At 40.4% G+C, this 14,242-nt stretch overlaps 3 protein-coding genes across 6 annotated transcripts; 2 read left to right on the plus strand and 1 right to left on the minus strand.

Moving 5' to 3' along the window:
* The first annotated feature begins 1,749 nt into the window (after nt 1-1,749).
* Nucleotides 1,750-3,416, plus strand: zmp:0000000930 (telethonin). The gene is made up of 2 exons (XM_037075166.1): nt 1,750-2,027; nt 2,535-3,416. The coding sequence occupies exons 1-2, from the start codon at nt 1,894-1,896 to the stop codon at nt 2,866-2,868; spliced, it is 468 nt and encodes a 155-aa protein (XP_036931061.1). The 5' UTR covers nt 1,750-1,893; the 3' UTR covers nt 2,869-3,416.
* Nucleotides 3,417-3,964: 548 nt separating this feature from the next.
* On the minus strand, nt 3,965-7,387 carry ccdc127a (coiled-coil domain containing 127a). 4 transcript variants are annotated; one of them, XM_037074450.1, is made up of 4 exons: nt 7,280-7,387; nt 6,506-6,667; nt 5,658-5,902; nt 3,965-5,574 (listed from the first exon to the last, which is right to left on the minus strand). In XM_037074450.1, the coding sequence occupies exons 2-4, from the start codon at nt 6,660-6,662 to the stop codon at nt 5,128-5,130; spliced, it is 849 nt and encodes a 282-aa protein (XP_036930345.1). In that variant the 5' UTR covers nt 6,663-6,667; nt 7,280-7,387; the 3' UTR covers nt 3,965-5,127. The 4 variants fall into 4 exon arrangements, with proteins under 4 accessions (XP_036930345.1, XP_036930346.1, XP_036930342.1 ...); XM_037074451.1 differs by having other exon boundaries at nt 6,533-6,670; XM_037074447.1 differs by having other exon boundaries at nt 6,506-6,670.
* Nucleotides 7,388-7,533: 146 nt separating this feature from the next.
* Nucleotides 7,534-13,737, plus strand: sdha (succinate dehydrogenase complex, subunit A, flavoprotein (Fp)). The gene is made up of 15 exons (XM_037074446.1): nt 7,534-7,688; nt 8,414-8,497; nt 8,818-8,979; nt 9,068-9,211; nt 9,661-9,825; nt 9,927-10,075; nt 10,175-10,299; nt 11,381-11,549; nt 11,666-11,861; nt 11,960-12,131; nt 12,348-12,466; nt 12,655-12,766; nt 12,859-12,989; nt 13,272-13,385; nt 13,507-13,737. Exons 1-15 carry the CDS (start codon nt 7,626-7,628, stop codon nt 13,591-13,593), a joined length of 1,992 nt encoding a protein of 663 aa, XP_036930341.1. The 5' UTR covers nt 7,534-7,625; the 3' UTR covers nt 13,594-13,737.
* Nucleotides 13,738-14,242: the final 505 nt, after the last annotated feature.

Genomic DNA, 14,242 nt, shown 5'->3' on the forward strand with positions numbered 1-14,242 from the left:
TAACTAGTTACTTTGTTGATTATATTGGTAGTTAAAATTGCCTAGATTACATAATGCATCAGAGTCAAAGTAGGGACATTTTAAATGATCAGATAGTAAAATCACTGATTCTGACAATCAGAAAAACTAAATATTGGATGTGATAATCAGCCTAGCTGATAATTAGATAACATATACATTACAATTCATTAAAAGAACACTCAAACATCATAAGAAGGAATAAACCAAATTTTATTTAGAAGCAAAAATTACATACCGACAGAAAGGTTGGAGATCCAAGCTGAAATAAACAAAAGAAGGGGAAATCTCTGGGCGAGCCACACAGTGGGCCAATGCACCCAGCTAACCCCTCTAACCTAAGAAATTAATCTAACCTTAAATGAACCAAAGAAATCCGAAAATTGGATTGTTGGTGATCTCAAAAAAATCAACAAAACAAAACAAAACCCTAGCACTGAAATGTCCACTCAATCCTCCTTAGTGTTGTCAGGTAACTGCAACACACGTGGACTGGTGTGTCTTCCAGAAAGATTAATAAAAAATAAAAAATAAAAATAAATAAAAAAACACATGCCAAAGGAAGAGAGGGCGCCAGAGAGCAACAAAGGGAGAGAGACAGAAAGGGAGAGAGAAAACCAGTACAGGCACAGCAGTTTCCCTACAGGCCCACACATACCACATGATAATATACTCATATGAAATAACATTCACAGTAATTTCCTCCTCTTGTAACGCTGGACAGCCTGTTTTTTTGCTGGGATGAGTCCAGCATACCTTCCACTGCCTCAGTCATGCCATTGCAGGCCCTCTGATACTGTTTCACCCTCACAGTTTGATCAAACTGAGTGTTGCCGGCGTCCCCATGACAGCATGAGTAACCAGAGTTTAAAGCGATGTTCAGTCACGTGGCTTCAGGTATCTACAGAGGAATTTTCACTTGTGGAGGTGCAACTATTGTCTGTGGAAAGTAATAAAATATGACAGATGACTTTTTAACTATTTTCACCCCTTTAAGACCAATTATCTTTCTTTTGCATGATGACACAGCTGTAATCCTGCTCTGTTTATCTGACCTAGTAAGCATTAAGTGTAAACCTAGCAGGGTCTTTAAATTGTCCTCCCAACCTCGCTCACATTCAACCATCCATCCATTATAGCTTCAATAAAAAGACACCAGGAGAGCATCTGTCCATCACTGTCCAGGTAAATGAATGCACAGTGTCCAGTGTCACAGAGAATGTTTTAAAAATTCGGTCACAAACATTAATTTTTACAGTCTTTCTCACAAATTTGGCCACAGAACTGACCTAGCTTTAGATTAATGAGTTGGATTATAAGTGTACATGATCTGATTGCCTTCAGCTGTTTCCTCCTTGTGACATTCAGTGAGAGACATCTGAGGAGTGGGGGGATATTTTCTTGGACCTGAAGGGATGAATGCTTTATCCACGTCATTCTAACATTTAATATTTCCCTTAACACCTGTATCAGTGACGTGAGCACATGATGAAACAGGAATATGTTAAATAAATGTGTGGGCATTCACATTCAACTTTGATCTGGATTCATCCGGTTGCTTGACTCATGTCATGGAAACAGCTAACGCTCATTTTCAAGTGAAAACCAACCTTCAGGATGCCTTAAGTGGGGACATTCACTACAAAGTGATGCAGAGGAGTAAAAATAGAAACAAGACTGGATACTTAAGACATGGCCCAACACACACACACACACACAAACGCACGCATCTCAGGCTACTTGGTACACACAGACACACACATTGATGATGACAACCTGATTTGATTGCTTGTTGGATCTGTTTCTTGTGAGTTTTTGTACAGTTCGAGTCAGACAGGAGCGAAAGAGGACGTTAGTCTTGAACGCACCGACACCATGCACTGTGTGAGCAGAGGAGGCTGCTACCTGGTGAACTCCTTCTGTGATCTTCAGGAGGAGAACCAGTGGAAGAAGGAGAGCTACCAAGCATGTTGGCTGAGCCTGGTCCTTGAAACGAGGCCCCAATACAAGTAGGTTGATAAATCTTTTTTAGGTTTAGATTATGAAGTGCTCCATGTGGTGCTGTGACAAAGAGCAGGAAAGATTGCAAAGGACAACGGATTAGTCCATTGTGTTGTTACTATAAACATCACATGGACGTTCTCTGTTTTGACTTGAAATCCACAGTGATTTATTCAGCGGGGCTGAAAAATGCTCTTGTGCCACCTTGTTGGGCTTGAAAACTTCAGGGAAGTTGCACTCCATGACCCCAACCTGATCAGTGCTCTCACTGCAGATATGTTGCCTCTGACCACTTAATGCAATCACTTGTAATATGCAATCTGAGATGGTCAAAACTACAACCAGCTTCGACATTTCAACTAACCAGGAACAATTTTCTTTTTGAGTCACGCAGTGTGGATGTGTCCTGAAGTCAACAAGCTATATTAAAGAATTTGAAAGCTATATGATCACAGCACCAGTCTAGTTAGGACTGGATTAAAACACGTTCATCTGGTGTGTGTTCTGTCTTCCAGGCTGACACTGTCAGAGACTGACGGCATTCATAGAGTGAGTTACAAGCAACAACAGGTGGTCCACTTCACGGTCCAGAGGAGTCCCAGCCAGACTCTGCAGCTGGGCAGCAACAGCAGTGCCATGACAAAGCACCAGCTACCTTTCTTCAACGCCAGCATGAATCTACGTCGTGCCACAACAACCTCTGGGTACAAAGATCAGCAGCCGGTCAATGGAGTGGATCAACAGCAAGTAACTCAGGACCTCAGTAAGCCGGTCAGAGTGAACTTCAGAGCCTCGAGCCTGATGTCCTCACCAAGGGAAACCTCTCAGCGGGTGCAGAGGAGGGAGTGAAGTGAGGAGGTGAAGGGTGTTTAAAATGGCAGTTTTGAAAATAAGACTAAGCCATTGTTATTAAATGTACACATTTTAGCAAATGAAACTTGTATAGTGTAAAAACAAAACAAAAAAACGGCCTTTGCTGTTGCCTGTTGTTCTCTTGTGTGACAAACTAAGTGATATCTCATCTGCTAAGTGATATTTTTAGTAGCATCCAATTAAAAGTCTTATTGTGTATATTATTATTATTATTATTATTATTATTATTATTATTATTATTATTATTATTATTATTATTTACCCTGTTTAATTGTTTTACCCTTCAGATTAAATGACCAACTTATTATCTTTAAAAATCAGGAATAATGCTGAACTGATGATATGAAATGTACTGATATACTGTATCATAGATATGAACACATTCTGACACAGATTCTGTCCAGTGATTGTAAACAATGTTCCAGGAAAAAATGGCACTGTTGTCAGGGATCTTAATGCCTAACAAAGCTTCATGAAACAATGTCTGGAACCTCATTTCGCCTCCAGTTTTACGATGAAGTTAATAAAATTGTCCTGTTAGAGAAAATACAAAAAGGATCTTTACCACATCAGTTGTTTCTACCCATTCCTGTTGCATATTGTTCCAAATTCAAGTTCAAATTCAAATATGTTTTATTGGCAGAAATGCTTTTTTACATTATTGCCAACGATAACTGACAGTTCATTGAATTATTGCATTTTACACAAGAAAATTGAAAACATGATCACAAGAAGACAATAACATTATAAACTAAATCACTTACAAAAATATTCATTTCACTGCAGCTGAAACGGTGCACTGACTCCTCACACTGACTAACTGAACACAGCCTGGCCACCCTGGGTAGGCTTTTTCTATAGCAGTGACAGTACCGTGACTGTGCTGTTACTTTTAAATGTATGCATCATGAGGGTATATTTAGCTATTAAATAGTTGCTGTTCAGTATACAAACCCAGTGCCAGCAGCCCCCTGTGGTATAACAACATCACTGCAGAGGACCTCAAGTGAGCTGGATTATACTACTAGCCACAGTTTCGAGATTCCAAGGAAAAGACAAGGACCTAAAAATGTATTTCTTTCACCAAAAGATTTATTAGGAGGGTTTCACAGAAGGGTTCAAGTCAGTACATGTGAACTTATGGCATTATATGCAGCACTTATTCACCAAGTTATGGTCAAAACTAAAACATGACAGTGCAGACAGGCTTGGTGAAATGCCACAGCTTCAGATTGACCCTTCATTACGAGACTGTAGCGACAAGTAAAAGGGTGCTGTTTGACTGTGTTTGTTGCAGTATTGACTACTCTGAGCTCTGATGCCTTTAGTCCTCATGCATCTTCGATGTAGTTAAAAAGCTCACACAGACCTAGATATGTAACACCAGTGATCAGAAACAAACCCAATATTGAATTGGTCTGAGGCCATGTATCACACACGGTAACACACATCAGAGTGGAAGGAGAGATGTCACGGATGGGGGAAAACCCCAATTTATGGACAGAAGTGTTGGGGGAAAAAAACAGAGTCTCACGGATTTCATGATAAATACCTTGCACCATAGACCATCCCCACATTAATGTATGGTATTAACACACCCCACAGAGAGACTTCTCCATCAAAATATTGTTCTTGACAATGTGTATATGTATCCTGCCTCTTTCTTTTTGTTCAACGCAGTAGTCTTTAGAGTGATTGTTATTTCATCTTTAGATTTGTGTGTATTATCACACCATACTGGGAACAGTTATTGGGAGCCCTGTATTCATAACCCCCATGGATTGGTTGAATTTACAAAAATATGAATTCATGTGCAACTAAAAGCAATTCATGGCACTCATAAGATGCAAGTTCAATTGATAAAAATGTTCTAACAAGGAGCTGAATGGAAAAAAAACTGAAGTTGTCAATCCAATGAAGATATCACCTTGATGATCCCAGAGCATTTTAACCATTATATATTTTCCACACAGCTAATATGTCTTAACTGGGGCTTCTGAAATTATGGGAATGCATTTTGGCCTGCTCAAGCCTGACAGTTTATGGGGAGTTAAAGAGAGGAACTTTGTTATGTTGGACATTATCTGGTTGAGATGATTGTTTTTAGTGTTTGAATGGAATCCCTACAAGTAAAGAGAATCACACACAGTGAAAAATACATGCATTTTTCATTTCCAGTCCATATACAGTACTTTCAACATTCTTTAAAGTTAAATTATCTTTGTTTGTCTTTTGTCACTTTGTGTGAGACAGGACTTTCTCTCCTAATACGGCCTCTTCAGCTCTCTTGTGTTTCTGGACAGTGACCTGCAGCTGCCAGTACTTGAGGTAGACCCACATGAGGCTTCCATTCTTCCTCTTGTCCATGTTTAGCAGGTCTGCACAGTGCTTATCTCTCTTGAAAATGTCCTTCAGATCGGACTCTAGATCCAGTTCTGCCCCGACTGGGTTTTTGACGACCTTAAGCAGCATGTTCTTCTCCATCTCCAGCCGCTGCTCTCTGGGTTGGATGAGGGAACAGTACGCATTCTGGCGCTCTACAAGCTGACCCTCTAGCTCCTTCAGAGTAGCAGTGGCACGATTGTACCAGTTGTTCTCTCGTTCCAGGGCGTGGTGCAGAACAGCCCCTGCGGCGCCGGACTTCACCAGCCTTTGCTTCTCCTCCTCCAAGGTTTCCCGCTCCTGGTAAGGGAGGTGACAGTTTGGTTTATGCAGGAAAGGCTACACGTTAGAGGAGAAACATGCACACCAACACAAGGTTGTACCTGTTGTAACTGTTTCCGCTCTTCCATCAGCTGCTGGCTCTGTGAGACCAGGGCCTGCTTGTAGCCTTTCACCCTCTGTCTCTCCTTCTCCAGCTCAAGCTCCAGTGTAGCCGCTGCCCTGCGTCTCTCTGTCAGTGTCTCACGGTACTTTACCTCCATCTCATTTTTGATTGTGGACACATCTTTGTCATACTGGGCTTTGACCTTTTGGATCTCCCTCTGAGACTCCTTGGTCCAGATCCAACCTGAAGGCACAGTGGTATATCAAACGGAGGATGGAGAAGATTTTTATCTCATGCTGTCAGGATGTTATAGCACAACTGAATTTCCTTAAGCCCAAAAAGCTCCAGTAATATACCTGCCTGTCTCTTGAGTTTAATAACTCTTTTTCAGTTTTAGGTCTGATAAAGAACTGTCTTCTGAAAACTTGATGCCTTTTTACTCACTCAGTTAAAACCTATTTTCAGACTGTGTTCATCCAAGTTCTGATTGACAGGTGTTGGTGAATGCATTATTAGATAGATACTACCAAAAAATCTTTACAAATAATGAAATATTGGATACTTTTTTATCCATACTTAGCCACGTGAGGTAATATATATTCATGGGTCTAGTATTTTTTTTCCAGATGCTGGGTATGATAACCACTACATTTCTGTCATTTGTCATTCTTGAGGAAAAAGAGAAGGTACGTCATCAGTAAAGATGTAGACGAATATTGCACTTTTGTGTATCAACATTTCCAATTTTGTTAGCTAATGTGATAAAAAAAAAAAAATTGCCTTGCACGTGATTTTCAAAGACACAAACATGTTCTCCTCTGCCTGTTACCTCATCCACATACACACCTTCACACGTCACCTTGCGTAACTTACGAAATGCAGCCAGTCCCAGCATGGGGACCAGCAGGGCGTAGTTCCATTGGTTCCCATCACCGGCCCCCGCCCCTCTTCCTCTCGGGTCTGGTTGGATGTTCCATCTGGGGGGGTCATTCAAGTTGTTCATGGAGGCTGCTGTCACATACGTAAGGGCCAGGTAAATGTTAAACTGTAGACACACAAGCCGAACAATGCTCCTTACGTTCACTGTCTTTTGATCTGCACTTCAACCACTGACACAGCAGAAAACACAGATTTATCACTGAGTGACAGCAGCTACAGTAAAAGGCAAACGTCAAGAAAGTGTCCTAGTCGTAAACAAAACCACACGATGATGACGTTTTTGAAAAGCCTCTTGTTTATGTATCTAGAAGCTTATTGTAAAGGACAAGCTCTATTAACCACTTGACTCACCACTAAGCTAAAAAACACATTTTTGGACAGGAAGCGTGTTGTGTTGCAAAATTAGCAGTTGATGCAAAGGTTCGTTAACAGATAGCGTTAGCATTTATCAAAACACTGCGACAGGCAGCGACACAAACATCAGTCTGTGATGAACATGTAAGTCTGACAGCCCAGCTAACAACAAACAAGGCTAGCTAGCTATGAGCTAACATGCTAGCTAACGTCTTGTCTTGCTAGCTCAGGCTCGCTCGAGTACTTCATACAAACATAACACGGGGCATAATAGCTGTGTAAGTTCGACTACAAGTCAGAGTGTAAATACGTTGTACTGTGTCTCACCTTGAATGAAAAGTCTAGGTCACTTATACATTAGTTCCTGCACACCCAGGTTACACAATTTTTACGCCGTAGCAGTTCAGCCAAATCGACGTAGGGTAACTCTTGGAAAAACACTCACATTAAAGTCCCGATATGTGTACAGACGAAATGTAATTTGTAATTATTTGGAATTCTGATAATCTCTGAAGCTGTTTAATACCGCTAAAACCTTTCAAATATATGGTTTTATTGGATAACCATTAAGTTTATCATTAGTGGGACCCCATTTTTGGGAAGTGGTTTGGTCCAGTGCAACAGAATATGTGAACCTCAGCCGAGCCGCTGTGTAGGTCTCTCATCTGACAACATGGCGAGTGTTCGTTCCGCGTCCCGTCTCCTCTCCAAGAGGATACTATCTAAAACAAAGGCAGTGAGTATCAACAGTGGAATATTAAATATGTTTGACGCAGATATGTACTCTGTTTATGTTTGCACACCGTCTTTCTAGCGTTGGAAGGAAGATTGTCGCTGCTGCTTCAGCTTTCGTAACCAGCGGACTCTGACTTGCGTAAGCTGCGTTATGTAGCTGAGGGTGTTTCAATGTGACACGCTGAAGAAAAGCTATCTTGCGAGTCTAAAATGTTATATTTGCTTCAATATCTTTATTTGTCTCACATTATAAGTAGATAGTTATGTTTTCAGTACATTGTCAACATTATTGAGGTATTGGAACGAGTTTATCATAGTTTCCTTAGTTGTCCTTGTGGCAGTTTTAGCTTCTAAATGATAGCTAGCTAAGCTGGCATTTGCAGATACAATGCAAATGTATTTAAAGGCAATTGCAGACCAAAGTAAACTTACAGTGATTAAATATTAATTAATATTTAAAACGATGATCAACTACAAGATGCGTCTTAAAAACTTGAACAGTATTATATTATAACGGATATACATGGTTTATTATGGATAGTTTTTGGAAAAGTTAATGGCAATATGCATACAGCCTCTTTCTAAATGTGAATAAACGGATCATGGTCAGGAGCAGAGGTTATTTTCTGTAAACAGTAACACCTTCCAGTATGGCGAGTCTCACCTATTTGGGTGCTGCCTTTGTGTGAATTCTCAACTGATATATATAATGTTGTTTCCTGCCAGATCCCCGCTGCTGCGGTTCAGGGTTCCAGGAACTTTCATTTCTCCATCTATGGGAAGAAGAAGAGTGCCAAAGTATCAGATGATGTAAGTTGCATTCGCTCTTTTGTATAGATCAGCATTTATTTTACTTGTGATTAGTATACTTGCCTGACGGGATGCAGCACTGTACATGAGCAGACATGTGCGTTTTACAAATACTGATTTAGTTAACTGGAGCATAATGTGTCAATATCAAAGTTACTTCTTTTTTGATAACCTCAAGTTGAATAATAACCTCAAGATGGTCTTGAACTATACAAATTCACAGCACTCCTTGACTGTGCTGAGAAGATAATTTTCCACTACTGTATAAGCTGGTGTTTATTGATCATTTTACAGTAACTTTTCTCATTCTCTGGTTTCAGATCTCTACTCAGTACCCAGTTGTGGATCATGAGTTCGATGCTCTGGTGGTAGGAGCTGGAGGAGCAGGACTCAGGGCAGCTTTTGGTCTGTCCGAGGCTGGATTCAACACTGCTTGCATCACCAAGCTCTTCCCCACCAGGTCTCACACTGTTGCTGCACAGGTATAACAACGTACATATAAATTCATGTAAATATATTCTTCACTTGTGCCATCTCTTTTTAATTGATTAATTTTCACCTGGTTCATAGGGTGGAATCAATGCCGCTCTGGGAAACATGGAGGAGGATGATTGGAGGTGGCATTTCTATGACACAGTGAAGGGATCTGATTGGCTGGGAGACCAGGATGCTATCCATTACATGACAGAGCAGGCTCCTGCCGCCGTGGTGGAGGTAAGGTCTCACACACAATCAACAGTCATTATATATAATTTGTTATGGAATCTTAATATGTATTTTATACATCTGTATGTACTGTTTAAGCCTCAGACAATGTTCACGTTGTTAACTTTAAAATGTACTTGACTAGTTTTTAAGGAGACTGCATTCCTTTTTATGTTCAGCAAATTACCGTATTTGCTTTGTGTGACATTCTTTAAATAAATAAAAAAATAGTGGTTTGAACAGAACTTCAACTTCTTTTTTCATGTCTGTATGAACCCTTGAGATGTCTTTGATTTTGTTAGGGAGATTTGGCAGATGGTTAGATCTTATTTTGTGTGACTTTCTCTAAAACATGAATTTTCATGTTTGCATCACACGATCAGAGTGTCTTTTTCCTCATACTACATATATGACACAACTTCAGATCTTGACCTCAAGTTGCTGAATCTCTTTCCCAGCTGGAGAACTTTGGCATGCCGTTCAGCCGCACTGAGGAAGGTAAGATCTACCAGAGGGCCTTCGGAGGTCAGAGTCTCAAGTATGGAAAAGGAGGCCAGGCCCATCGCTGCTGCTGCGTAGCAGACAGGACAGGACACTCTCTACTGCATACGCTTTATGGAAGGGTAAATTGACACACCTTTTTACATATCTGTGTTCAACTCAGTCATTAGAGAAAAAAAATGAATCCCCATTAAACCTAATGTTTGCATCTGTCTTCTGTTAGTCGCTTCGTTATGACACCAGCTACTTTGTCGAGTACTTTGCCCTGGATCTGTTGATGGAAGATGGAGAGTGTAAGGGAGTGATTGCTCTCTGCATGGAGGACGGATCTATTCATCGCTTCAGAGCCCAGAACACTGTCATTGCTACTGGGTAGGCTACTCACTTACTTTGTCTTCATTTATAGTTTTATTTATTTAAATACCATGTTGTTTATGACAATTTATAAACGAGCATTGTCTTTCCTTCCAGGGGTTATGGAAGGGCCTATTTCAGCTGCACATCTGCCCACACTAGTACCGGAGATGGCAATGCAATGGTGACCAGAGCTGGTCTGCCCTGCCAGGATTTGGAGTTTGTACAGTTCCATCCCACTGGTAAGAGAATGTCCCATGTTAACTTATTGAACTGAGGTCATGAAATAGTGAGACATAAAAGCAGAATCTTATTTTGAAAGATAGTCGCTTGAAAGCTCCACAGCAGCTGTGTTCATTTTTCAAAGACATTTTGTACAGTATCTTTCAGGAAAGATAGTCTATCACTGACAGTTCAAAGTTCATTATTTTATTGTCTAACTGTGATAGACACTGTGTGAATAGTGTAGTGTGTTTCATTGTCAGTCTGTTTGTCAATTTGTCAAGTGGTTAATGCCATTTCCTATTTCTGTTTGACTATTTGCCCTCTTGTTCCGATTTATACATCCGCAGGCTCAGATTTTTAGATATTGTCAAGTGCATAAGGGTTTTTTTTTTCCTTCATTTTTTACATTGAGCACCAGTAATAGACCTCACTCACTTAAAGACAAGTGGTCATCTTTATTTTTGTTCCTGCTGGACATTCGACACCAGAGTCTTCAGTCATGTACGAAGTAGCCCAGTAGTGTGGGAGGTCTCTAAAAGCTGAGCCACAGTTCATTCAGAGAGCAGCTTTTTCTCACTCCTTTTAAGTGTGATGCACAAATGACAAAATGACAGGCTGTTCAAGCCTCTGGTTACATAAATACATTTGTATATATTTAAAAATGTCTGAAGGGTAACTTTCTTATTTTTTCAATCTCAATCCTATTTTCCTATTTTTCCTATTTTTTATTGTCAGTCAATCAAGCACACATTATAATTTTATGATTACAATGTTTAACTTATGCTTTATTTGTGCAGATGTGGTTAAAATCAACGAGGAATCCTATAAGTATTTCCATTGCAAAGCCTTGATATAGTTTACTGTATAATTATTCTCATCCTTGTTTATTTACTTAGCCTGAACTTAACTATGGATGTGTAATGTAAGTTACCACTATTGTGCAATTGAAATTCAGCATTAAGCTCAAAGTTAGCTCCCTTCAATGCATCGATTTGGCATCAGAATTTACATTATTTGTATTTATAAACAATAAGGGATTTGTTTTTCTTACACCCGAGTTAGAAAAGTTTGCCTCATTTAATGTCTTAATTGTTACAGGGATCTACGGAGCTGGATGTCTGATCACAGAGGGTTGCCGTGGTGAGGGAGGCATCTTAATCAACAGCGAGGGAGAGCGCTTCATGGAGCGCTATGCACCCAATGCCAAAGACCTGGCCTCCAGAGACGTGGTGTCCCGTTCCATGACCATAGAAATCAGAGAGGGCAGGTATGAGTGGAATTTGTGTGTTGCAACTTTGCGTGCAAAAGTCGCTTGTTGTTTTCAGAAACAACAGAGTAAGCTGCTGCTGTTCACTTTTTAATGCCTTTTTTTAATTGCTTCAGGGGTGTTGGACCAGAGAAGGATCACGTGTACCTGCAGCTTCACCATCTGCCTCCTCAGCAGCTGGCCACAAGGCTGCCTGGTATCTCCGAGACAGCTATGATCTTTGCTGGAGTCGACGTCACTAAAGAGCCCATTCCTGTCCTGCCCACTGTTCACTACAACATGGGTGGAGTACCCACAAACTACAAGGGACAGGTAAGCCACGTGTGCACAGTACCCTCATCCTCTTTTAAATGCATCTCAGTGAGCATTCCCCACACAAAGTGACACACCATTTAATATTTTCCCATCAGGTCATCACTCACACCGATGGAGCTGACAAGGTGGTTCCTGGACTGTATGCCTGTGGTGAGGCGGCATGTGCCAGTGTCCACGGCGCTAACCGGCTGGGCGCTAACTCTCTGCTGGACCTGGTGGTGTTTGGCAGAGCCTGCGCCCTCACCATCGCAGAGGAGCACAAACCTGGTGAGGACCCCTGTTCATGGGTTGGTGTAAAAAGCTTTAAAAAAAAAAATAGCGGGTTTTTTTTTTTTTTGCTATTTTGAATTTGACTGTGAGAGAATAAAAAATGATCGGGTGGGAAATGTGAATTCTCCTTCTCTTTTCTCTCTTAATATCAAGTAACACCTCTACAGGCAGGATAATATCAGTTTTCTGACTCTGTTTTGTTTTTCTCTTCAGGAGAGAAACTGTCTCCTCTGAAGGCCAGTGCAGGAGAGGAGTCTGTGGCCAACCTGGACAAACTGAGGTTTGCCAATGGAAGCCTGAGAACCTCTGAGATCAGGCTCAACATGCAGAAGGTACATAAAAATGATGAACAACTTTGACAAAAATGTAGGTTGAGGCAATCAAACATCACAAAAATGTATTTTGACTCTGTACATTACTGCTTTGCAGTAATAAGCAGTCCATTACTACTTCATCAAGGCCCCCAGCATCTTCTGTATACAAAGATAACTAACCTGTCTCTTCCCACCTTTCCTTACAGACCATGCAGGCCCACGCTGCTGTGTTCCGTACTGGCTCTGTTCTTAAGGAAGGTTGTGACAAGATGGATGCCATTTACGGGACTCTGGAAGACCTCAAGACCTTCGACAGAGGTACTCCACCACTTTGTCCAAAAAGAGGCTGCAGTATTAGTATTATAGTACCAGCACAAGTGGTACAATGATTCTCCTCTTCTTCTCTGCAGGTATTGTGTGGAACACAGACTTGGTGGAAACATTGGAGCTGCAGAATCTGATGCTCAACGCTGTCCAGACCATACACTCCGCTGAGCAGAGAAAGGAGAGCAGGGGTGCACATGCCAGAGAGGACTTCAAGGTCTGTTTTAACATACTGTGTTTTGTCTACATGTGCTTATATATCCATTGTCCTTGCAGTGTTTAAGCCCTTGCTTCTCTTTTTTTAATCACAGCTAATGTTCTCCTTTTCCTTCGCCATTCACTGCTTATCCGAGATTAGCTCAAATCAATCCTCTACTAGTTGATCTTTACTTTTTCCCCATCAATTGAGTTATTCTCTGATTTTGTATTTTCTTTTTGTATCTGTGAATAATTGGCTAAATATCTCTCCTCGGACATTGTTTATTTGACCATATTTTAGGACCGTGTGGATGAGTATGACTACTCAAAGCCCCTGCAGGGTCAGGAAAAGACACCCTACGATCAGCACTGGAGGAAACACACTCTGTCCTACGTTGACCCTAAGACTGGAAAGGTACAGTGCCCTTTAGTGTGTCTTGATTTGCTTACAGCAACATATTAACTAGCCCTGGTAACCATTATCAACTTTAAAGGCCAGCTGAGTCAGTAATATATGGTTTTCTGTCTAATCACAGGTGACTCTGAAGTATCGTCCAGTTATTGACCAATCTCTGGATGAGCAGGACTGTGCCCATGTCCCTCCTGCCATCCGCTCCTACTAAGAAGATCCCCCTTTCCCTCTCCTTACCTCCAGTTCAGTCATTTATTTACTATTTATGGATATACCTTTCCCAAAATAGGGATGGCATTTTGGGACAAATTATGTTTATGGCTGAACATGTATATCCATTTAGAGAAGTTAAATACAGAACTGTCTTGTCTTCAAACTTCTTCCCTTCGTGTCACCTTACTCTTCCTCTTTGTGTGTGTTTTGCCTTTATTTAATGTGTTTGCAGCAGCTCAATTACAGCATTGTTGTTGTGATCCTTCACTATGTGTATGAGTGTTTTTGGTTAGGGTTAGGATATATATATATATATATATATATATATATATATATATATATATATATATATATATATATATATATATATATATATATATATATATATATATATATATATATATATATATATATATATATATATATATATATATATATATATATATATAAAATAAAAATAAAAGAATAACAAAGACACTCATACACATAACTGAAGTGGAAAACTCCAGTCTCCAGCTGGAAAAAAAATAGAGACAAGTTATCAAGTGTTTCATCACTAAGCTTGGCCTTCATGGCGACTACGCACTCTCATTTCTTTGTCTGGCATTGTATTAAATGCTTCTATTACTTCTCTCCTTTGGCTTTTC

This window comes from Acanthopagrus latus, chromosome 17, assembly GCF_904848185.1.
Source record: "Acanthopagrus latus isolate v.2019 chromosome 17, fAcaLat1.1, whole genome shotgun sequence".
Lineage (NCBI taxonomy): Eukaryota > Metazoa > Chordata > Actinopteri > Spariformes > Sparidae > Acanthopagrus > Acanthopagrus latus.

Excerpts from the sequence above, each read along its gene's own strand:
- zmp:0000000930 (XM_037075166.1), top strand. The coding sequence starts at position 1,894 with ATGCACTGTGTGAGCAGAGGAGGCTGCTACCTGGTGAACTCCTTCTGT. Across the intron at positions 2,028-2,534 it reads GAAACGAGGCCCCAATACAA|GCTGACACTGTCAGAGACTG; the intron begins GTAGGTTGATAA and ends TCTGTCTTCCAG.
- ccdc127a (XM_037074450.1), bottom strand. The coding sequence starts at position 6,662 with ATGAACAACTTGAATGACCCCCCCAGATGGAACATCCAACCAGACCCG. Across the intron at positions 5,903-6,505 it reads ACGCAAGGTGACGTGTGAAG|GTTGGATCTGGACCAAGGAG; the intron begins GTGTGTATGTGG and ends CTGTGCCTTCAG. Across the intron at positions 5,575-5,657 it reads AGCGGAAACAGTTACAACAG|GAGCGGGAAACCTTGGAGGA; the intron begins GTACAACCTTGT and ends CTCCCTTACCAG.
- sdha (XM_037074446.1), top strand. The coding sequence starts at position 7,626 with ATGGCGAGTGTTCGTTCCGCGTCCCGTCTCCTCTCCAAGAGGATACTA. Across the intron at positions 10,076-10,174 it reads AACACTGTCATTGCTACTGG|GGGTTATGGAAGGGCCTATT; the intron begins GTAGGCTACTCA and ends CTTTCCTTCCAG. Across the intron at positions 11,862-11,959 it reads CCACAAACTACAAGGGACAG|GTCATCACTCACACCGATGG; the intron begins GTAAGCCACGTG and ends TTTTCCCATCAG.